Below are 23,380 nucleotides of genomic sequence, written 5' to 3'. Positions count from 1 at the left end.
CTCCCTACCTCCCATATAACAGAGCTTTCCAAGGTCAAGGTGGTGGCCATGGGACCCAGCGAGAGGCAGCCCCAGGCCCGGTGAGGTTTCTGCTGTGTCTCGAAGGGCGCTTGACTTAAATCTGCTTAGTTGCAAATCAACCCCCCTTTCCCAGAAATGCACTTCACTAATGGAAATAAAAGCACAACTACATTTTGGGCATGACGGATTTAATTTTTTCTTGTGGAGAAAAAGAGTACATCTTTCCAAACTGGACATCAAGGAATTGCTACACAGAAGAACCACATCCAGGATAGAAAGGACCAGCCAGAGCTCGTTCAGTAGTGTATTTCAGAATCGTCAGGGAGGAGCCAGTAGCGGAATTACCATGTTAACACTGAGACCACATTGCACCCTTTGTTTTTCTAAATGGAGTAGGAAAGAAAGATGCTAAAATGTGATCTTGGGAGGAGTCCCCCAGTCCCCACAAAAAGAAGGAGAGAAAAAAAAAAAAAAAAAACAGAACTCCAAACCGCTGTGGTCATGGCAATTGCCCATCAAAACTGCCCATGTAAACACAAGCTGCTAAAAGTGAATGTTAAGAAGGAAGGCACTGGTTAGTGGGTGATCCTGACTTCAATCCCCTGGAGCTGGAGAGGGGTTTTCCCACGGCCTTTGGTTTAATGTGTCTGTAAACTCAACAAACCTCCCTTCCCTGAGGTAATCTGCAAAAACATCAGTTTCCAGTCCCCAGAGACCATTTCGAATTAAACCTCACCCCCAAAATCATTCAATGTAACATTTGCCTTATTTTGAGAAGAAACAAATGTTCCCATATTATTCCCAGTCTTTGAGAGAATCCAGAGGCAGCTCTCTCCGCTGCTACTTGAAGTTGAACTCTTGAAAAATCTTATGTAAACAGAAAGCTTAGGCCAGGTCAGGAGTAAGATGCAGTCAAAGCTGTTTCTTGTCAGGCAGGCGATTACAAGTTAGCTCCGCCCTATTCAAGACAATCTCATCCATTCCTTTTTTTGACAGCAGTTTAGAGACAATTGGCCAACAAAACCAGCCTGGCCAACAAGGTGAAACCCTATCTCTACTAAAAATGCAAAACGTAGCCGGGTGTGGTGGCATGTGCCTGTAGTCCCAGCTACTCAGGAGGCTGAGACAGGAGAATCGCTTGAACCCAGGAGGTGGAAGTTGCAGTGAGCCGAGATCATGCCACTACCCTCCGGCTTGGGCGACAGAGCGACTCTCCGTCTTAAACAAACAAACAAAAACCTCAGCAGGCCATACTGCATCTTAAGAAGTCTTTTTGAAGCTGCTTTAGTTTGACTTTAGTGTTAAAGCAACTACAAATTTTTGACTCCCGCCCACATACTCAGATACCCTCACTTTGTGTGTTTATAGGATTTGTCCGTTTCACCTCAGTCATCTCATTTGCTGGTATAAAGATACTCTCAGCTGGGCGTGATGGTTCATGCCTGTAATCCCAGTGCTTTGGGAGGCTGAAGGAAGTGGATCACTTGAAATCAGTTTGAGACCAGCCTCACCAACATGGTGAAACCCCTTCTCTACTAAAAATACAAAAATTAGCCGGGTATGGTGGCATGTGCCTGTAATTCCAGCTACTCGGGAGGCTGAGGCAGGAGAATCACTTGAACCCTGGAGACGGAGGTTGCAGTGAGCTGAGATTGTGCCACGGCACTCCAGCCTGGGCAATAGAGCGAGACTCTGTCTCAACAACAACACAAACGATACCCTCACTCCAAAGTTCTAAGGGTAGCCTCTGGTATGAAGTAACTGGGGCTCCCTAGAAATAAATCTAAACTTGAACCAGGCTTTTCCCCTCACACATACCCCAGGGAAGAGGCTGAGCTCATGAAAGCTGCAGGAAGTCATTTTGGCTGCAGGGGCTGGGAGAGCAGACACAGCCTCTGAAACAGTCAGGGGGGTGAGAACATAAAACATCCGCTTAGCCATCCTAACAGTGCTGGTCCTGTTAAGGTTGGTGTTTAGGAGCTAAGAAAACGTGCTGCGCCCCTAGAGTTTGGAATCTGATGGGCAGAAAGTGCCTCTAAACTGGAGGTCAAGATGTAAGTCTTCAAACTGCACACATAACCTCTGAGCAGAAGCCCCCAGAGGTGGGGACCCCAGCTTCAGGGACTCCCCGGCACTGAACACAGCCCATCCCCCCCATTCACATAAGGGCCTGCCACTCTCAGGCTATCTACAAAGTACAAGCGGTGACAGCGAGTTACTCAATCCTACCACCTCACCCCTTCTGCCCAACCCCCAGCATCCCTTAAAGTGACCCCTAGTTTGAGGCTGTGGTGAGCTGTGATTGCACCACTGCACTCCAGCCTGGGCGACAGAGCGAGACCATCTCAAAAAGAAAAAAAAGAAGCGACTCCTCCATTAGCAAAAATTGTCGGCCGGGCGGTGGCTCAAGCCTGTAATCCCAGCACTTTGGGAGGCCGAGACGGGCGGATCACGAGGTCAGGAGATTGAGACCATCCTGGCTAACATGGTGAAACCCCGTCTCTACTAAAAATACAAAAAATTAGCCGGGCGTGGTGGCGGGTGCCTGTAGTCCCAGCTACTCGGGAGGCTGAGGCAGGAGAATGGCGTAAACCCGGGAGGCGGAGCTTGCAGTGAGCTGAGATCTGGCCACTGCACTCCAGCCTGGGCAACAGAGCGAGACTCTGTCTCAAAAAAAAAAAAGTATTGTCACATCCCTGGGCCCTGCCGATGACAAGGATTGGGAAATGGGCATTGGGTATGGAAGGGCCCCCCTCAAGTTGGAGGAGCCGAGGTGCGTACATCAGAAAGTTGCCGACAACTGCCTGTGGTGGCTGGGAACGTTGCTTCATTTCCTTTTCTAGCAGGATGTATGATTGGGCAAGAACTTGCTTAAAACACAACCAGCTAAACAGGGCCTAGGAGGGAGGGCCCAGGCTCCTGACTCTGAGGTTAATTAACTTCTGGCCGAAAGCCCAGAGCCGGAGTGCTAGGGGTTGGGCGAATCTCTGCCCTGTCTAATGTGGTCCATAGTTCCAGAATTCAATTCAGGATCAGAGATGCGGTGAACACAGCAAAAACAGTGGCAGGGTTGTGGGTGATGTGGCTCTTGGGGGAAGCTTGGAAGGCACTTCTGGGGTCCCTGAAGCCGGGGTGTTGAGGGGATTTGACTCCTTGTCCCTTCTACAATGGGGAAAGGCCGCTTTAATGCTGCTTTTTATAAGTAGAGGGTCTGCAGGGGTCAAAATCACCATCCCACCTTGGAATCCAGGAAGTTCGTGGGGGCAGGCTCAGAGACCAGCCTGCAGGACCTGAGAAAGAGGCGCCGCCTTCCCTGGACGAACTCCAAGAACGCACACTGTGCGAGGAAGAAGATGAACCATCTTCCACCAGCTTGGAAATATCAGTCCTGCCCAACCCAGAAGAGACCTGGAAAATGGTTCTAAGCTAGAAGGCACCACGGATGCCCCTCCATCAGACAGAGTGGGACGTGTCGCCCGCGGCCACCCTCCTTAACACACCCTGGAAAGCAGCAAGCTCATGCATGTCAGTGTCCCCGGGCCCCTGCCTGCCATGCAGAGCTGAGTCCCCATGGTCTGTAGCCTCTCACCGGGGCTGCCTGAGCAACCTGGCAGCCACGGCGACATTGTGAAAGAATGAGCCATGCAGGAGTCGGGGGGCAGTTGACAGAAGGGAAGGGATTGCCCTGAGCTTGGAGATAACCATTGTGGCTCATGCCTCAATCACAGTCCCTGCCGAGGCCGGAGAGAGGTGGGTAGGGGGTTTGGGGACATCTCTAGCAGCTGCAGCTGCTGGGCTGGGGGGCTGGAGCATCCCCCACGGCCGGGCCTTTCCCATTGCTGCCTGAGCTGGAGCTGGGTTCCAGGGACTCGTTCATCTTCTCGCAGATGACATCCACCAGGCGCTCGAAGACCTGCTTCACATTGATGTTCTCCTTGGCGCTGGCTTCAAAGAACTCGAAACCTGGATGAATGTTAATGTGGGAACACGTGTAAGACCCCCGAGGGGCAGAGTCTCAGCTGTGGCATCACAGAAACCTGGCTTCTAAGCCTAGTTCTGCCCTTTATCCTGCTGTAGGACCTTGGCCGTGTGCCTTTGCTGCTCCAAGCCTCAGTTTGCTCATCTGTAAAATGGGAACAATGATCCTATCGATGATAAAAATCTGTGGCAGGCCAGGCGCAGGGGCTTATGCCTGTAATCCTAGCACTAAGGGAAGCTACGGTGGGAGGATCACTTGAGGCCAGGAGTTCAAGACCAACCTGGGCAACAGAGCAAGGCCCTGTCTCTACAATAAATTTTTTTCAAAAGTAGACAGGCGGCCAGGTGAGGTGGCTCACGCCTGTAATCCCAGCACTTTGGGAGGCCGAGGCAGGTGGATCATTTGAGGTCAGGAGTTCAAGACCAGCCTGACCAACATGATGAAACCCTGTCTCTATGAAAAATACAAAAAATTAGCTGGACGTGGTAGCACGCGTCTGTAATCCCAGCTACTCGGGAGGCTGAGGCAGGAGAATTGCTCGAATCTGGGAGGCGGAGGTTATAGTGAGCTGAGATCACACCACTGCGCTCCAGCCTGGGCGACAGAGTGAGACACTATTTAAAATAAATAAAAAATAGATGGGCGTGGTGGTGTTCACCTGCAGTCTCAGCTACTCGGAAGGCTGAGGCAGGAGAAGGGTTTCAGCCCAGGAGGTCAAGGCTGCAGTGAGCCATGATCACATCACTGCACACCAGCCTGGGTGACGGAGCAAGACCCTGTCTCAAAAACAACAAAACGAAACCCTACGGCTGCAGCCATGGTCTGGACAATCCTAAGCATCTCTCTGTCACAAGGCAGTGGCTGCAAGAGTGTAGGTGGGAGGGTACATGAAGAGTTCTGCTGCCCAGCGGCCATGGCAGTGCCCACAGGTGGCTGTAGCTCACCTTCCACCCAATTTCTGCTGCAGAGAAAGGCATGGTCAGTAGACCCATCAAGGCACATTTTTCACTGCCTTTTTTTTTTTTTTTTTTAGAGAAACGGTCTCTTTCTATTGCCCAGGCCAGAGTGTAGTGGTGTGAACATGGCTCATTGCAGCCTCAACCTCCTGGGCTCAAGCAATCCTCCCGCCTTGGCCCCCTGGGTAGCTGTGCCTATAGATGCACCCCACCACACCCAGCTAATTAAAAAAATTTTTATTTTGTAGAGGTGGGGATCTCACTATGTTGTGCAGCCTGGTCTTGAACTGCTGACCTAAAGCAATCCTCCCGCCTAGGCCTCCCAAAGTGCTGGGTTTATCAGCGTGAGCCACCATGCTGGGCTTCCTGCATCCTTTTAAGGTTGCCTGAGGGTCTGCCTGAGAGGAGCTGTCCCTGAATCTCCAGGCAGCCCCACCTGCCACATCACTAAGGTAAGCCAGGAATTCAGACAAAAGCCTGCCACATTACACGTGGCCAAGAGTGAAGCGGGTCTGTCTGTTCTGTGCGTCATACTGCACTATAAAAATGGAATCATAATGAGTTAGGTGTGTAATTATCTGTTTATTATCTGTCTCCGCTACTAGAAAGCCGGCTCCAGGCAGGCAGGATTTCCGCCCATGGCTGCACCCAGTGCCTGAAACGGAGAGGGTGCTTAGAAACTGTCTGCTGAATGGTTGAATGAATGAGTGGGTAAATGAATGAATAGCAGAGGCAGGACATGAACTGAGATCTACTGTGAGCCTAGAGATATCAAAGCCATCCCACTGTCTTCCTGGGCAGATCTGGTGTTTCCTTATCCACGTGTGGCCTTGCCTCATACAATCTGTGTTCTTTATTTTTCTTTTTGTTGAGATGGAGTTTCACACTTGTTGCCCAGGCTGGAGTGCAATGGCACGATCTCGGCTCACCGCAACCTCCGCCTCCCGGGTTCAAGTGATTCTCCTGCTTCAGCCTCCCAAGGAGCTGGGACTGCAGGTGTGCACCACCATGCCAGGCTAATTTTTGTATTTTCAGTAGAGATGGGTTTCACCATTTTGGCCAGGCTGGTATCGAACTCCTGACCTCAGATGATCCGCCTGCCTCAGCTTCCCAAAGTGCTGGGATTACGGGCATGAACCACCATGCCCGGCTTATTTTTCTGATATTAACCAGGCTTGGTGGTATGCGCATGTAGTCCCAACTACTCAGGAGGCCAAGGCAGGAGAATCACTTGAACCCAGGAGTTCAAGACCAGCCTGGGTATCACAGGGAGACCCTGTCTCTAAAATAAATAAAAAGTTTAAAAAGGAAAAAAAAAAATTTTTTTTTGATGTTATTCAATAAGAAATTTACTGTAGAAACTAGAAACTACAGAAAAGTATTGAGACAGCCTAAAATCCCAGTACTTTGGGAGACTGAGGCAGGTGGATCACCTGAGCTCAGAAGTTTGAGACCAGCCTGGGCAACAAAGCAAGACCCAGTCTCTAAAGAAAATATAAAAATTAAGGCCGGGCACGGTGGCTCAAGCCTGTAATCCCAGCACTTTGGGAGGCCGAGGAGGGCGGATCACGAGGTCAGGAGATCGAGACCATCCTGGCTAACACGGTGAAACCCTGTCTCTACTAAAAAATACAAAAAACTAGCCGGGCGAGGTGGCGGGCGCCTGTAGTCCCAGCTACTCGGGAGGCTGAGGCTGGAACTATAGGAGTGTGCCACCACACAGCCAATTTTTGGTTTTTTATAGGGGTGGGGTTTCACCATGTTGCCCACGCTGGTCTCTAACTCCTAGACTCAAGTGATCCTTCTGTCTTGACCTCCCAAAGTGCAAGGATTACAGGAATGAGCCACCATGCCCAGCCTTTAGTCTTTTTCTATATAAATATGTCATTGTTGGGGTTAGGTTTGTAAGGGATGTGTGTGTGCACATGTATATGTGTCTGGCTTTTTTTCCTATAAAATTGGAATCAGGCCAGGCACGGTGGCTCATGCCTGTAATCCCAGCACTTCAGGAGGCTGAGGCAGTAGATCACCTGAGGTCAGGAGTCTGAGACCAGCCTGAGCAACATGGTGAATCCCCATCTCTACGAAAAATACAAAAGTAGCCAGGCGTGGTGACGCATGTCAGTAATCCCAGGTATTCGGGAGGCTGAGGCAGGAGAATTGTTTGAACCTGGGAGGCAGAGGTTGCGGTGAGCCGAGATCGTGCCATTGCACTCCAGTCTGGGCAACAAGAGCGAAACTCCATCTCAAAAAAAAAGAAAAGAAAAAAAAAATTGGGATCAAATCCTGTCTCCTGCTTTGAACTCCAATCTTCTTTTTGTGTGTGTGTGTGTGTGTGTGTATGTGTGTGATACAGGCTCACTCCATCACCCAGGCTGGAGTGCAGTGGCGCGACCTCAGCTCATTGCAACCTCCGCCTCCCGGGTTCAAATGATTCTCACACCTCAGCTTTCCAAGTAGCTGGGATTACAGGCATGTGCCACCACACCCAGCTAATTTTTGTATTTTTGGTAGAGACGGGGTTTTACCATGTTGGCCAGGCTGGTCTCCAACTCCTGACATCAAGTAATCTGCCCACCTCAGCCTCCCAAAGTGCTGGGATTACAGGCGTGAGCCACCGAACCCGGCCTGTACTCCAATATTTTAAACACAATAACAGAAAGTGAGAATCTCCCTTTACCCCGAGACCCCAGATATAATCTGTAAGTAGGTGTGGGAAACACTTCCAAGTATTTCAGCCCATGGTGGACATAACTAATTTTACCACTTCCAGGCTAACTGGGGATTCAGGACCCTGCCCCACAGAACAAAGACCCAGTTTCTCTAACAAAGCAATGGCAAGAATAAAAGGCAAAAGGGATAGCTCAGAGGTCAGCAAACCTCCTCTGTGAAGGGCCAGATGGTAAATTTCTTTTTCTTTTTTTTTTTTTTTTTAAGACGGAGTCTCGCTCTGTCACCCAGGCTGGAGTGCAGTGGCGCGATCTCGGCTCACTGCAAGCTCCACCTCCCAGGTTCATGCCATTCTCCTGCCTCAGCCTCCGAGTAGCTGGGACTACAGGCGCCCGCCACCGCGCCCGGCTAATGTTTGTATTTTTAGTAGAGTCGGGGTTTCACCGAGTTAGCCAGGATGGTCTTGATCTCCTGACCTCGTGATCCGCACACCTCGGCCTCCCAAAATGCTGGGATTACAGGTGTGAGCCACCGCGCCTGGCCCAGATGGTAAATATTTTAGGCTTTCTGGGTCATATGGTCTCTGTCTCAGTTACTCAATTCTGCGCTTGAAGCACTGCATATACCCTTTTCTGTATTGAGACAGCCTGTAATCAGACATGTGATTACCATAAACAATAGCAACCACAGACAATGCATCAACAAATAGGCATCGGCTGGGCATGGGTGTGAGTTCACTCCTGTAATCCCAGCACTTTGGGAGGCCAAGGTGGGAGGATTGCTTAAGCCCAGGAGTTCAAGATCAGCCCAGACAACATGGCAAGACCTATCTCTGAAACTTTTTTTTTTTTTTTTTTTTTTTTTGAGACAGAGTCTCACTCAGGCTGGAGTGCAGTGGTGCGATCTCAGCTCATTGCAACCTCCGCCTCCCAGGTTCAAGCGATTCTCCTGCCTCAGCCTCCTGAGTAGCTGGGATTACAGCTGTGTACCACCACACCCGGCTAATTTTTTTGTATTTTTAGTAGAGATGGGGTTTCACCATGTTGACCAGGGTGGTCTCGATCTTCTGACCTTGTGATACACCCGCCTCGGCCTCCCAAAGTGCTGGGATTACAGGCATGAGCCACCGTGCCTGGCAAAAAAAAATTTTTTTTTTAATTAGGCAGGTGTGGTGGAGTACACCTGGAGTCCCAGGTACTTGGGAGGCTGAGATGGGAGGATCACTTGAGCCCAGGAGATGGAGGCTACATTGAGCTATGATCGTGCCACTGCACTCCAGCCTGAGCACCAGACAGGGACCTTGTCTCAAAAAAATAAAAAATAAATTAAAAAAATAAATGGTTGAGAGGTCGAGGCGGGTGGATCACCCAAGGTCAAGAGTTCCAGACCAGCCTGGCCAGCATGGTGAAACCCCATCTCTACTAAAGATACAAAAATTAGCCAGGCGTGGTGGCCCACGCCTGTAATCCCAGCTACTCAGGAGGGTGAGGCAGGAGAATCGCTTGAACTGGGGAGGCGGAGGTTGTAGTGAGCCGAAATCACACCACTGCACTCCAGCCTGGGCGACAAGAGCAAGACTCCGTGTAAAAAAATTTTTTTAAGAAAAGGGTATGGCTGTGTCTCAGAAAAACTTCATTTATAGATACAAATTTGAATTTCATATAAATTTCCCATGTCATTTTTTTTTTCAACCACTTAAAAATGTAAAAACCAACCAGGTGCCGTGGCTCATGCCTGTCATCCCAACACTTTGGGAGGCTGAGGCAAGCCAATTGCTTGAGCCTGGGAGTTTAAGACCAGCCTGTGCAATATAGTGAGACCTCATCTCTACAAAAAAAAAAAATAATAATAAATTAGCCAGTGTGCTGGCTTACACTAGTAGTCCCAGTTACTTGAAAGGCTGAGGCAGCAGAATTGCTTGAGCCCAGGAGTACGAGGCTACAGGGAGCCTTGAACTTATTTTGTAGAGTTGGGGTCTCACTGTGTTGCCCAGGCTGGTTTCCAACCCCTGGGCTCAAGCAATCCTCCCTCCTCAGCCTCCTAAAGTGGTGGGATCACACCACTGTACTCCAGCCTGGGTGAAAGAGTGAGGCTCTGTCTCTATTATTTAAAAAACAACAAAAACAAAACGGCTGGAGTTGCATAGCGAACTGTTTACAGACAAAAGGGTCCAATGTCAAGGGTTTGTTTCTCAATTTTCTAGGAAAAAAAGGAAAAGTATTTTGGGGGAATAGATGATTCAAGATTGAATAAATGTTGAGATCTAATTAAGTTGAATAATGTTTTATGAAAGTCTATTTTACATTCCTTTCTACTTGTGAATGTATTTGAACTTTTTTTAGATGGAGTTTCGCTCTTGTTACCCAGGCTGGAGTGCAATGGCACGATCTCAGCTCACGCAGCCTCTGCCTCCTGGGTTCAAGCGAGTCTCCTCCCTCAGCCTCCCAAGTAGCTGAGATTACAGGCATGCGCCACCACAACTGGTAATTTTGTATTTTTAGTAGAGATGAGGTTTCACCATGTTGGTCAGGTTGTTCTCAAACTCCTGACCTCAGGTGATCTGCCTGCCTCAGCCTCCCAAAGTGCTGGGATTACAGGTATTAGCCACCACGCCGGGCCAAACATTTCTTATTTCATTTTTTTTTTTGAGATAAGGTCTTGCTCCGTTGCCCAGGTTGGCATACAGTGGTGCAATCTTGGTTCAATGCAACCTCTGTCTCCCAGGCTCAAGCGATCCTCCCACCTCAGCCTCCTGAGTAGCTGAGACTACAGGTGTGCGCCACCATGCCTAGCTAATTTTTGCATTTCTTTGTAGAGACGGGGTTTGCCATGTTGCCCAGGCTGGTCTCAAATTCCTGGGCTCAAGTGATGTACCCACCTTGCCCTCCCAATGTGCCGGGAGTATTTGAACATTTTTATCACAAAAAGTTATTATTTTCTTCCTTTTTTCAGACAGAGTCTCGCTATATTGCCCAAGCTGGTCTCAAATTCTTGGCCTCAAGCAATCCTCCCAATTCAGTCTCCAGAGTAGCTGGGATTACAAGCACATGCCACCATTCCTGGCAAAAGTTATTTTTTTTAAAAAAGTGTAGGCCAGGCCTATAGAAACCAACCAGGTGCAGTGGCTCCATCTCAAAAAAAAAAAAGCGTTGGCCGGGCGCAGTGGCTCAAGCCTGTAATCCCAGCACTTTGGGAGGCCGAGATGGGCGGATCACGAGGTCAGGAGATCGAGACCATCCTGGCTAACACGGTGAAACCCCGTCTCTACTAAGAAATACAAAAAATAGCCGGGCGAGTTGGCAGCGCCTGTAGTCCCAGCTACTCGGGAGGCTGAGGCCGGAGAATGGCGTGAACCCGGGAGGCGGAGCTTGCAGTGAGCTGAGATCCGGCCACTGCACTCCAGCCTGGGCTACAGAGCGAGACTCCGTCTCAAAAAAAAAAAAAAAAAAAAAAAAAAAAAGAACATCTATGAATTAAGCTGACAGATTTCTTGCCACATGTGTCCAAAGAAATATATGTAAAGATGATTGCTGCAGCTGCATTTGTCAGAGGAAACGGCTAGAAATAATCTCCATGGCTGTCAACAGAGGAAAAGGTTAAGGAAACATGAAATGGAATAGTACACAGCCATGCAAAAGAATGAGCCAGCTCTAGGGCTGATGGAAAAGGATTTCTAGGATATATTATTTAGTAGAAAAATTCAAAGTACAGAAAAGGGTACAGACCGCAGGGAACATCTGTGTAAAACAAAAAAAGTAGCCAATGTGTTGTCGATGCCTGTGGGTGCTCAGGATATTTCTGGAAAAAGATAAAAGAACCAGAGAAGCTGGGAGACGAGAACTGGAGGTGGGGAGTAAATTATTGCCTTAGTCTCTTCCTGTGCCTTCTGAATTTTGCACATAGAGTGCTGGCTTGGATGGGGCTTACGGGAAGGCTGGGGTTAAAAACTGATTGCAAGCATCAGTTACTTTCTTTCTTCTTCTTCTTCTTCTTCTTCTTTTTTTTTTTTTTTTTTTTGAGATAGAATCTCCCTCCATTGTCCAGGCTGGACTGCAGAGGCGCAATATCGGCTCACTGCAGCCTCCACCTCCCAGGTTCAAGCAATTCTTCTGCCTCAGCCTCCCAAGCAGCTGGGATTACAGGCGTCTGCCACCACGCCCGGCTAATTTTTGTGTATTTTTAGTAGAGACAGGGTTTCGCCATGTTGGCCAGGCTGGTCTAGAACTCCTGGCCTCAGGTGTTCGGCCCGCCTCAACATCCCAAAGTGCTGGGATTTCAGGTGTGAGCCACCATGCCCGGCCACAAATAAAGTTTTATTGGCAAACAGTCACACCTATTCATTTATGCATTGTCTGTGGCTGCTGTCATGCAGAGTTGAGTAGTTGCCATAGAGACGGTATGGCCAAAAACATTTACTATCTGGCCCTTTAAGAAAAGGTTTGCTGACCCCTGGACTAAAGGAAGCAGTCTTATCTGCTGTTCTGCTATTTGGTTTTCCTGCTTAGCCAGAGACCTTGCCATATCAAAACATAAAGAACAGCCGGGCACCGTGGCTCATGCCTGCAATCCCAACACTTTGGGAGGCCGAAGCAGGTGGACCACCTGTCAGGGGTTCAAGACCAGCCTGGCCAACATGGCGAAACATCATCTCTACTGAAAATACAAAAATGAGTCAGGTGTGGTGCGCGCACCTGTTATCCCAGATACTCAGGAGACTGAGGCAGGAGAATCACTTGAATGCAGGAGGTGGAGGTTGCAGTGAGCCAAGATCATGCCATTGCACTCCAGCCTGGGTGACAGAGTAAGACTCCATCTCAAACAAAAACAAAAACAAACCATAAAGAACATCCCGGCCGGGCGCAGTGGCTCACGCCTGTAATCCCAGTACTTTGGGAGGCCGAGGCGGGCGGATCACGAGGTCAGGAGACCGAGATCATCCTGCCTAACACGGTGAAACCCTGTCTGTACTAAAAATACAAAAAAAAAATTAGCCGGGCGTGTGGTGGGCGCCTGTAATCCCAGCTGCTCAGGAGGCTGAGGTGGGAGAATGGCGTGAACCCAGGAGGCGGAGCTTGCAGTGAGCTGAGATCGTGCCACTGCACTCCAGCCTGGGCGACACAGCGAGACTCCGTCTCAGGAAAAAAAAAAAAAAAAAAAAAAAAGAACACCCCCTTGGCCGGGCGGCGGGGCTGGCTCATGCCTGCAATCCTAGCACTTTGGGAAGCTGAGGAGGGAGGATCACTTGAAGCCAGGAATTTGAGGCCAGCCTGGGCAACATAGCGAGACCATGTCTCTACAAAAAATTTAAAAAAGGCCGGGCATGGTGGCTCACACTTGTAAATCCCAGCACTCTGGGAGGCTGAGGCAGGCAGATCACGAGGTCAGGAGATAGAGACCATCCTGGCTAACACGGTGAAACCTCGTCTTTACTAAAAATACAAAAAATTAGCTGGGCATGGTGGCATACGCCTGTAGTCCCAGCTACTTGGGAGGCTGAAGCAGGAGAATTGCTTGAACCTGGGTGGTGGAGGCTGCAGTAAGCTGATATTGCACTGCTGCACTCCAGTCTGGGAGACAGAGTGAGTCTCAAAAAAATAAAATAAACCTAGGAGGCGGAGCTTGCAGTGATCTGAGATCGCGCCACTGCACTCCAGCCTGGGCAACAGAGCAAGACTCCATTCCCAAAAAAAAAAAAAAGTAAAAATAAATAAATAAATAAATAAATAAATAAATAAATAAATAACATCCCCAGCCTTTTCCACGGCTGCATAGTATTCTACCATGTGAATATACTTTATGTCCACTTGGTTCTCCAACTGTGAAACACTTGGCGGGGATCTGTAGGTTTCACTCCTACTAATACTATTGCTACACTCCACACACCACATCCCACACGGGTGAGGATATCGCTAGGATCAATTTCCAGAAATGGTTTTGCTGCGAGTTCCTGCGCATGGATCCCCTGCAATTAAACAGGACATGTGGCATACGCATGGGTATTTTCCTGGGCAGATCCTCAAAGGGTCAGTGACTGGGTTGGACCCTGAATCTGAGGATGGGGATGAGGGTTTGGTTCTGGGAGAGCCAGGGCCTGTGGCCCAGGCTGGGTACTAACCAAGGTCATCGGCGAGCCTCCGGCCATCCTCAGCAGGCACGACACGTTCGTCCTCCAGGTCACACTTGTTCCCCACCAGGATGACCTGGGCGTTGTCCCAGGAGTAGGTCTTGATTTGCGTGGCCCTGCAGAGTTACCAGTCGTGAGCCATGAGCCGGGGGGGTTAGGGATAAGAGGAGAAGGCAAAGATCAGGGGTCCGTGGTCAGCAAGCACTCACCAGTCCTGCACGGCGGCAAAGGATTCCTGATTGGCGACGTCATACATGAGCAGGAAGCCCATGGCTCCCCGGTAGTAGGCTGTGGTGATGGTGCGGTAGCGCTCCTGGCCCGCCGTGTCCTGGACAAATGGCAGTGACAGTTGGCTGGGAACTACCTGTTTCCCAGTCCACCCCTGTCTGAGAGGGCCACTGCCCTGTGTTCACAGCACCAGTCTCATAGGGGAGACACAGAACCACTCATACAACCTCCGGTCTGATGGAGAATACACAGACCCTGCCCTCACAACCCCAGTCTGACAGGGGAGGCATGGATTCATTATCAAGGGACCTCCCCAGTCTGATGAGGGAGAGACCTGGGCTTGCTTGCCCTTGAGGGGTTCCAAGTCTCAGGGGTCAGTGGCCTCTCATAGATTTATGAGCACCTTTGACCTCGTCTCTAAGAACCAACTTAACAACTGCAAATAAGAACCAACTGGGCCAGATGGTACCATCTTGACAGGACAGCTTGGTACTCTCGCTACCATAATAATTGCTACCAGCGGCTAAGTTAGGAGAGGTAGCTGGGTGTGGCTCTGCAGACCAGGCCGGTTCAATGGGGGTCCCAGGGGTCCCCTCTAAGAGATGGTACCCAAAACTCTTTCCCATTGGTCACCAGCACCTGGGACCTTTCTCTTTCTCTCTTTCTCTTTCTTTCTTTTCTTTCTTTCCTTCTCTCTCTTTCTTTCTCTTCTTTCTTTCCTTCTCTCTCTCTCTCTCTTTCTTTCTTTCTTTTCTTTCTTTCCTTCTCTCTCTCTCTCTCTCTTTCTTTCTTTCTAGATGGGGTCTTGCCCTGTCATCCACGCTGGAGTGCAGTGGTGCAATCATAGCTCACTGCAGCCTTGAACTCCTGGGCTCAAGCAATCCTCTCGCCTCAGCCTCCTGAATAGCTGAGACTACAGGCTGAAGCTACCAGGCTGGGCTAATGTTTAAAGTTTTGGTAGAGATGAGATCTCGCTGTGTTGTCCAGGTTGGTCTGGAACTGCCAGGCTCAAGTGATCCTCCACCTTGGCCTTCCAAAGTGTTGGGATTACAGGCATGGGCCACCATGCTTAGTGTCCCAAGTACTTCAAACATGTCTTAGGTTAGTATCATCTCCGCAATCAGACCCCCAGGAATAATACTATCTCCCACCAGGTGCGGTGGCTCACGCCTCTAATCTCAGCACTTTGGGAGGCCAAGGCGGGTGGATCACGAGGTTAAGAGTTCAAGACCAGCCTGGCCAACAAGGTGAAACCCCGTCTCTATTAAAAGTATAAAAAAGTAGCTGAGCCGGGCGCGGTGGCTCACGCCTGTAATCCCAGCACTTTGGGAGGCCGAGGCGGGCGGATCACGAGGTCAGGAGATCGAGACCATCCTGGCTAACACGGTGAAACCCCGTCTCTACTAAAAAATACAAAAAACTAGCCAGGCGAGGTGGCGGGCGCCTGTAGTCCCAGCTACTTGGGAGGCTGAGGCAGGAGAATGGCCTGAACCCGGGAGGCGGAGCTTGCAGTGAGCTGAGATCCGGACACTGCACTCCAGCCCGGAGGACAGAGCAAGACTCCGTCTCAAAAAAAAAAAAAAAAAAAAAAAAAAGTAGCTGAGTGTGGCGGTGTGCACCTGTAATCCCAGCTACTCGGGAGACTGAGGCAGGAGAATCGCTTGAACCCAGGAGGCGGAGGTTGCAGTGAGCCGAGATCGTGCCATTTCACTCCAGCCTAGGCGACAAAGCAAGACTCCGTCTCCACGGAGAAAGAAAGATATATATATATATATATATATACTGTCTCCCTCAGAGTGCCCCCAGCCAGGGCAGGGCATGTCCCCTCATCCTGATAAATTCGCCTAGTAGATAATTCCTCCCTACTCTTCACACCTACCCCAAGTGCACATCTCAATTCTGGGCTATTTCCCCTCACTTGAGAACCCTCCCCACAGCCAGAAGAACTGTCCAATGAGGCTGGGCGCGGTGGCTCATGCCTGTAATCCCAGCACTTTGGGAGGCCAAGGCCGGTGGATCACTTGATGTCAGGAGTTTGAGACCAGCCTGGTCAACGTGGTAAAACCCCGTCTCTATTAAAAATACAAAAATTAGCCGGGCGTGGTGGTGGGCATCTGTAATCCCAGCTTCTCGGGAGGCTGAGGCAGGAGAATCGCTTGAACCCAGGAGATGGAGGTTGCAGTGAGCCGAGATCGCGCCACTGCCCTCCAGCCTGGGCAACAGAGTGAGACTCTCCGTCTCAAAAAAAAAAAAGGACCCTCCAATGAACTTTCCTGAAGGGACCCCACCCCCAACCCACAGCCAGCCTCCCAGCCTACCCAGATCTGCAGCTTGATCCTCTTGTCATGGCGGTAGACGGTCTTGACCTTGAAGTCAATGCCCACGGTGCTGACGAAGGCGGGCGTGAAGGAGTCGTCCGCGTATCGGAACAGGAAGGAAGTCTTGCCCACGCTGCTGTTGCCTATCAGTAGCAGTTTGAACATATAGTCGAAGTTCTGATCTGCTGCATCCCGTGGGCCTGCCGGGGGGTCTCCAGCTGATGCCATCTTGGCACTAGCCTCCCGGGACAGGGAGACCTGAAATCCTCAGGGAGAGGAGACAGGCGTCCTGCATGGGAATCAAACACCAACAACAGCTCCTGTGGATGCACCAGGCCTGAATTCAAATCTCAGCTCGGCCACTTGGAGGCCATGTGATGCTGGATGCATTGCTTGCCCCCTCTAGACCTCAATGTCCTCTTCTGCAAAATGGGATGTTTCCCATAGTCCCTTCCTGAAAGAGTAGTTAGTTGTGAGCCTAAAATGAGTTTCTTTCTTCTCTTTTTTTAGAGACAATATCTCGCTCTGTTGCCTGAGGATGGAGCGCAGTGGCGTGATCATAGCTCACTGCAGTCTTGACCTCCTGGGCTCAAGCGATCCTCCTGCCTCAGCCTCCCAAGTAGCTGGGACTACAGACATGCCACCACATCAGGCTAATTTAAAAAAAAAAATTGTAGAGATGGGGTCTCACTATGTTGCCCATGCTGGTTTCAAACTCCTCTGCTCAAGCAGTCCTCCTGCCTCAGCCTTCCAATGTGCTAGGATTACAGGCATGAGCCACCGTGCCCGACCTAAAATGTGTTTCTTTATTCATTCAACAAATGCTTCCTCTCTGCCAGGCCCTGTTCCCTGTGGAGATGCAGCTGGGAATAGGACAAGAAAAAGTCCATCCTCGGGTGGTCACGTTCCTTCCAGTGGGAAGGTATTAACACACATAACGGTCATTAGACAGTGCCTGGTAGACAGCTGGGGCACAAAAACAGTGACTGCTGTTTAATCTTCACACCCTGTGGCGTAACTGAGTCTTTATTGGGGTGGAGGGTGGGGAGACCTTTCCTATCTGGAAACCCAGAGGCCTAGCAAAGGGTTCAAGTGCAAGGCCCAGGGTAAGGGGCTCCGGCCGCTGCAGAACTAGATTCTGGAGAAGGCGCAGGTGTGGACTTCGCCCCCGCGCATCCACCTGGTGTGGCCCAGGTGTAAGCTGGAATGGGGAGGGGAGGGGAGGGGAGGACCTGCCAGCTGGATAAGCTGGATAGAGCCCCCGACTAAGGCTTGGGTGTTGACTTTGGCAGGTGTCAGCCCCTGGGGCGCCTGCCCTCCCCTAACTCATGCCAAATACAGCCCTTCTCTGAGTTGCAAGGGGAAGGGGTTTTCTACGTACTGGGCCCAGGTTTAAAGTCCAGTTCTACCCCCTAAATGGGTACTGCCATTTTCTATTTGTCAAAGGGGCCGGGCCTGTCTCCTGCCCAAGGCTGACTCACTCCAGCCCCAGTCCACGGAGGCAGGATTGAGAGTCCTTATATCCAAGGAAACCATCCCAGTCACTTAATTAACACAAACCCCACCACCACGACCACTGCCGCCCACCCCTGGTCTTTCCAGGCAATCTGTCCCATAGCTAGGCTCCTTGAATCTGCCCCCACTCCAACATGCTGCTTCATCCGGGCCCATGATGCTCCCTCAACCCTCATAACCTCTCCCAGGCCTCAGTTTCCCCAGCCGTCTATGGCCGCTGCGGGAACCGCACAGACAGGCTGCAGAAGGCCTGGATGCAGGCAGGGCAGCGGCAGAGAAAGCCCTGGCACAGCTATTTCTCAATCGCCTTTGGGGCTTTTTTCCATTTTAAACGAGGACCCAACCGGCCCCACCCCGTGTTCCAGGAGAACGAGTTTAAGGAGGGGAAGAGAAGAGGCAGGAAACCTTTCCCCACGCAGGGCAGGGCCGCAAGGCTGGGGCCCCCACCTCCCCCAGCCTCAGCTCACCTGTGTGGCAGTCGGTCCCGCCTCTTTCTAACCATCTGCCGACCCTCCCTCAAGCCTGGCCCTGGAGGGCTCGCCTCTGTCCCCCTTCACTATATTCGGGGCGCCCCAGCCAGTGCAGGTGGACTCAGGAGCTTCCCCCATCACCATATGGTCCCAACGCCTGTCCCCAGCTGGGCTCTCTGCCCCGCCCGCGCCCCATCAGCGCTTCCCAAGTGCCCAGCTGGGTGGGGGCGAGGGCAGAGGCGTTCCCCGCAGCCCCGCCTTTGTTCCCCAGGCCCCCTACCCTCCTCCCAAACCCCTGTACCCCACAGACCTGCTCGAATGCGGAGGGGCGGGGCAGGCTGCGCTCCTTCCCAGGGGTGACCTCGCGTAAGGGGCGCCGCCCGCAGGGATTCCGCCTTTGAACTCGCTGCGGCCTGGCCCTGGCCGCGACCCCGGCCCCGCAGCCGCCGAAGCCACAGCCTGCAGCCACCCGGATCCCGCGCGGGCTCCGCCCAGGAGGCGGAGGAGGGGCCGTTCCCGGAGCGGGGGATGGGGGAGGACGGAGCGGGGCCGAGTCTTGGGCGGGGCTTACAGAAAGCGGGTGGGAGGGGCTGGAAGCTCCACCGAGCATCTAGAGCCCGTCCTAGCCAAGCAACAGCTCATTTTACCAACTGCGTGTAAAGAGCTCCTACTATACGCATGGCTGTTAAAAGCACGGAGTCTGGGGCCTGGTTCGAGTCCCAGCTCCACCACGTTCTAGTCTTGTGGCTTTGGACGCGTTACTTAACCTCTTTGAGCCTCAGTTTCCCCATCTGTCAAGTAGCTCATAGCAAGAGTACCCAACCTCACTGAGTTGTGGGAGGATTCTGATCTGAGTTAGTGTTTGTCAAGTGCAATGCCGGCCTTAAAGTAGGCTAGGCCAGGCGCGGTGGCCTGTAATAACAGCAGTTTGGGAGGCCGAGGCAGGAGAATCACTTGAGGCCAGGAGTTTGAGACCAGCCTGAGCATCATAAGGAGACCTCATCTCTACTAAAAATAACAAAAATTAGCCAGGTGTGGTGGCATGCGTCTGGAACCCCAGCTACTTGGGAGGCTGAGGCGGGAGGATTGCTGGAGAGATGGAGGCTGCAGTGAGCCTTGATTGCACCACAGCACTCCAGCCTGGGCAACAGAGCAAGACCCTGTTTCAAATAAATAAAAATAAATGAGGGCTGGGCGCGGTGGCTTATGCCTGTAATTCCAGCACTTTGGGAGGCCGAGGCAGGCAGATCACTTGAGGTCAAGAGTTTGAGACCAGCCTGGCTAACATGGAGAAACCCAGTCTCTAGTAAAAATACGAAAAATTAGCCAGGCATGGTGGCACATGCCTGTAATCCCAGCTACTCAGGAGGCTGAGGCAGGAGAATCACTTGAACCCAGAGGCAGAGATTGCAGTGAGCTGAGATCGCACCACTGTACTCCAGCCTGGGCAACAAGAGTGAAACTCCGTCTCAAAACAAAACAAAACAAAACAAATAATACATATGTCAGTGGTTAACAACATGTCTGGTATACAGCAGGTGCTCAATAAATGGGCATCATTATAGGAGAGGCTTATAGGCTAAAATGGCTGACACTCCAAATCATCATGCTTCATGAATGGGGAACCTGAGGCCCCTGGCTCCACCCTTGCCTGCCCCTCCCCCTGCTTCTCATGGGGGTGAAAAAAAAAGAGACAGCAGCCATTTCTGAAGAAGCATTTATTAGCATGCAGGGCCCATGCTAGAGGCTCCTTATTTCCAGGGCAAGGCCGGCGAGACAGAGCCCATTGCTCAGGACGCAGCCCAGATTGCAAAGAGAGGACAGCCCATGGTAGCGGAAGAAATTCTGGCGGAGAGCACTGTATTTGGGGTCCTTCTCTCGCAGCTGGCGGTAGGGATCGGGACCCTGGTGGCTGCCTGGTACCTCCCCACCCAGGCCTCGCTCCTTCTCCACGGTTTGCAGGGCCCACATGGCAGCTGTGGTGCGGGGCTCCAGCCAGCGGGCGTTGACAGTGGCCAGCGTGAGGCTCAGGAACAGCAGGTAAAGCTGGCAGGGACAGCAGAAGAGAAGGTGAGCCGTGCCTGGGAGGCCAGAGAGGCCCTAGGGAGGGGCTTTCTGTATCCCCGACAGCACAGGGGTGGGGGTGGGGACAGCACTGGATCAAAAAGCCTGCCTCCCCCTCTTTCCTTGAACCCAGACTGAGGGACCCAAAGCAGAGTTCCAGCTCTTCTACTCTGAAACTGGTCGCTCTGAAGGAAAAGCTCTATCCCCACCTCCTCTATTCCCCCCAAAACCTCCCGAGCCTCCTCTCTTCTGATACTCAGACTGGAAGTCCCCAGGGCAGGATCTCCTTCCTCAGTGGCCACAGCCCAGACCCCAGAAGCTGACATTGGACCCACAGAGAGTGAATAAAGTCTTTGAGTGGCTGGGCACAGTGGCTCACGCCTATAGTCCCAGTGCTTTGGGAGGCTGAGGTGGGTGGATCACTTGAGGCCAGGAGTTCAAGACCAGTCTGGGCAACATGGGCAAAACCCCATCTCTACTAAAACTACAAAAATGAGCCAGGTGTGGGGGCTGTCCCCCTGTAATCCCAGCTACTCAGGAGGCTGAGGCATGAGAATTGCTTGAACCCGGGAGGGAGAGGTTGCAGTGAGCCGAGATTGCACCACTGCACTGCAACCTGGATGACAGAACAAGACTCTGTCTCAAAAACAAACAAAACAAAACAAAAAGTCTTTGAAGGCAGGCATGGTGGCTCAAGCCTGTAATCTGTAATCCTGGTGCTTTTAGAGATAGGGGTGGGATCATCCCTTGAGGCCAGGAGTTCAAGACCAGCCTGAACAAACAACACAGCAAGACCCTCATCTCCTTTTTTTTTTTTTTTTCCCTGAGACTGAGTTTCACTCTTGTTGCCCAGGTTGGAGTGCAGTGGCATGAACTCGGCTCACTGCAATCTCCACTTCCCGGATTCAAGTGATTCTCCTGCCTCAGCCTCCCAAATAGCTGGGATTACAGGTGCACGCCACCCAGTTAATTTTTGTAGTTTACTTAGTAAAGACGGGGTTTCACCATGTTGGCCAGGATGGTCTCCATCTCCTGACCTCGTGATCTGCCCACCTCGGCCTCCCAAAGTGCTGGGATTACAGGCATAAGCCACTGTACCCGGTCTCCCTATTTTTTTGGTTAAGAAAACTGTTTTTGCCATTCTCACATTGCTATAATTCCATCTCTATTTTTTTAAGTATTTGAATAACTTCTGAGCCTGTTTCATTAAAATAAATAAATAAAAGAAAGAAAAAAAAAGTCTGTGAAGTTCTAATTACCCATAATCCCCTCCTGTCTCTATGAGATTATTCTTGAAACACCTGTCAGATCTCACTTGCCCACATCTATAGAACATAACGCAGGCAAGGGAAGGCCAGAGTAGAGAAATCTGAGATGCAGAGATAGTTTCTTGCCTTGTGGCCAGAAAAATGTGTGGAAGGCAGTAGGAAACCGTAAATTCCCGGTTGGGCTGGTTTTTAAACAATAAACTGGGGTCAATGTACCAGCTCAGCTGAGTCACCACAGCTTGGCAGCAGGCCCAGCCAGCGGGAGGAGAGGGAACAGCAGCTATTGGGGAGATGCTGGGGGATAGACAGGGCTGCTGAGGACTGTTGTATAGGCTGTGCACTGCTCAAGGGTATCCAGAGCCCAGCTTTGTATCTACCAGGAAGAAGGGGCTCCCCTCCTCTTCCCTACCCTCCCCTACCCTCCCTTCTCCTTTCCTCTCCTCTCCTCTCCTTTCCTTTTATTTTTTTGAGACAGAGTCTTGCTTTGTCACCTAGGCTGGATTGCAGTGGCGTGATCTTGGCTCACTGCAACCTCTGCCTCCCGGGTTCAAGCAATTCTCCTGCCTCAGCCTCCTGAGTAGCTGGGATTACAGGTGCACACCACCATGCCTGGCTAATTTTTTTGTATTTTTAGTAGAGACGGGGTTTCACCATGTTGGTCAGGCTGGTCTTGAACTCCTGACCTCGTGATCCACCCACCTCGGCTTCCCAAAGTGCTGGGATTACAGGCGTGAGCCACCATGCCTGGACTTTTTTTTTTTTTTTTTTCCCTGGAAAAGGTGTAGCCATAGGCGCTCATTGGGGTCCTGGGAATAAGTCTCCAGAGGGCAGTGGCACTCAAAGTCACGTACCTGGCTGGCCTCCCAGAATGTGAGCTGAGCCCAGGCATGCTGTGAAGCCAAGATGCAGAGGTTGATGAAGGCACAGCCCATGGAGATGTGGAAGTAGAAGGGGAAGAGTTTGCTCTGCGCTAGTCCGAAGGTATGTCGGGGAAGGCCTCGGAAAAGCAGGAAGCCTGCAGGATACGGGGACCACAGGGGTGTTAGAGCACTTACCGCCCTCTTATTTCTGTCCCCACCCCAGGTCCCCATGACATCCAAGCTGAGGGTCCCTACCTGAGACGAAGGTCACCCACATTTGCATGCCCCAGGCACCTGACAAGACCAGTAGATGGACCATCTTAATCAGGCCTCCTAGGTTCCCGCCTTCCTCCATCTTGCAGTCCTGGGAAGGAGGCACCGGGTGGCTCAGAACTTTACCTTTGCCTCGTGCGTGGCCTTCAGACCCTGTGAACCTGCTCGGGGACAGGGTTACGGCCAATCCGGCAGAGATTCTGGCAAAGCAGCCCAGGAATGAGAGTGAGAAAGGCCCAAAGCAGTCAAGGCCCAAAAACAACCCTCGACCCCATCTCTCCAAATGTCAGCCCTCAAGCTCTCAGGCTCTCTGGACCTCAATCTCCATGCCACTTCAGAGGCCCCCAAATTTCAGCCCCAGCAGCTCCAGCTCATAGCCCTAGGTCTTCAGAGATCACTCCACTAATTCCCAAACATCACCCCAGGGATCCAGTTCTGACATCCAAGACCACTTTTCTCATAAATTAATCCCGGATATTAGGTGAAGATCCCCAAAACCCCGAGGAAACCCCAAATCTCATCCCGAGGACACCGATCCCACCGTTAGGAACCAAGACCTCAACCCGCAGCACCCGGATTCCGAGAACAGAGGCGTCGGGGCCAAATGGGCTGAATTCGGTACCTCACTCCCACG

General features: G+C 51.4%; 2 protein-coding genes across 2 annotated transcripts; both read right to left on the bottom strand.

The window, feature by feature from the left end:
* Positions 1-176: 176 nt before the first annotated feature.
* RAB3D (RAB3D, member RAS oncogene family) lies at positions 177-18,811 on the bottom strand. The gene is made up of 5 exons (XM_050770761.1): positions 18,592-18,811; positions 16,297-16,585; positions 13,960-14,078; positions 13,742-13,866; positions 177-3,984 (listed from the first exon to the last, which is right to left on the bottom strand). Exons 2-5 carry the CDS (start codon positions 16,522-16,524, stop codon positions 3,797-3,799), a joined length of 660 nt encoding a protein of 219 aa, XP_050626718.1. The 5' UTR covers positions 16,525-16,585; positions 18,592-18,811; the 3' UTR covers positions 177-3,796.
* Positions 18,812-19,984: 1,173 nt separating this feature from the next.
* Positions 19,985-22,831, bottom strand: TMEM205 (transmembrane protein 205). Its single transcript, XM_050770863.1, has 3 exons — positions 22,729-22,831; positions 22,465-22,628; positions 19,985-20,327 (listed from the first exon to the last, which is right to left on the bottom strand). The coding sequence occupies exons 1-3, from the start codon at positions 22,826-22,828 to the stop codon at positions 20,022-20,024; spliced, it is 570 nt and encodes a 189-aa protein (XP_050626820.1). The 5' UTR covers positions 22,829-22,831; the 3' UTR covers positions 19,985-20,021.
* Between the last annotated feature and the right edge of the window lie 549 nt (positions 22,832-23,380).

Source organism: Macaca thibetana, chromosome 19, assembly GCF_024542745.1.
Source record: "Macaca thibetana thibetana isolate TM-01 chromosome 19, ASM2454274v1, whole genome shotgun sequence".
Classification (NCBI taxonomy): domain Eukaryota; kingdom Metazoa; phylum Chordata; class Mammalia; order Primates; family Cercopithecidae; genus Macaca; species Macaca thibetana.
This window is presented reverse-complemented; position numbering and strand designations above follow the sequence as displayed.

Excerpts from the sequence above, each read along its gene's own strand:
- RAB3D (XM_050770761.1), bottom strand. The coding sequence starts at position 16,524 with ATGGCATCAGCTGGAGACCCCCCGGCAGGCCCACGGGATGCAGCAGAT. Across the intron at positions 13,867-13,959 it reads TTTGCCGCCGTGCAGGACTG|GGCCACGCAAATCAAGACCT; the intron begins GTGAGTGCTTGC and ends GTAACTCTGCAG. Across the intron at positions 3,985-13,741 it reads GAGGCTCGCCGATGACCTTG|GTTTCGAGTTCTTTGAAGCC; the intron begins GTTAGTACCCAG and ends ACATTCATCCAG.
- TMEM205 (XM_050770863.1), bottom strand. The coding sequence starts at position 22,828 with ATGGAGGAAGGCGGGAACCTAGGAGGCCTGATTAAGATGGTCCATCTA. Across the intron at positions 22,629-22,728 it reads GTGGGTGACCTTCGTCTCAG|GCTTCCTGCTTTTCCGAGGC; the intron begins GTAGGGACCCTC and ends CGTATCCTGCAG. Across the intron at positions 20,328-22,464 it reads CATTCTGGGAGGCCAGCCAG|CTTTACCTGCTGTTCCTGAG; the intron begins GTACGTGACTTT and ends TGTCCCTGCCAG.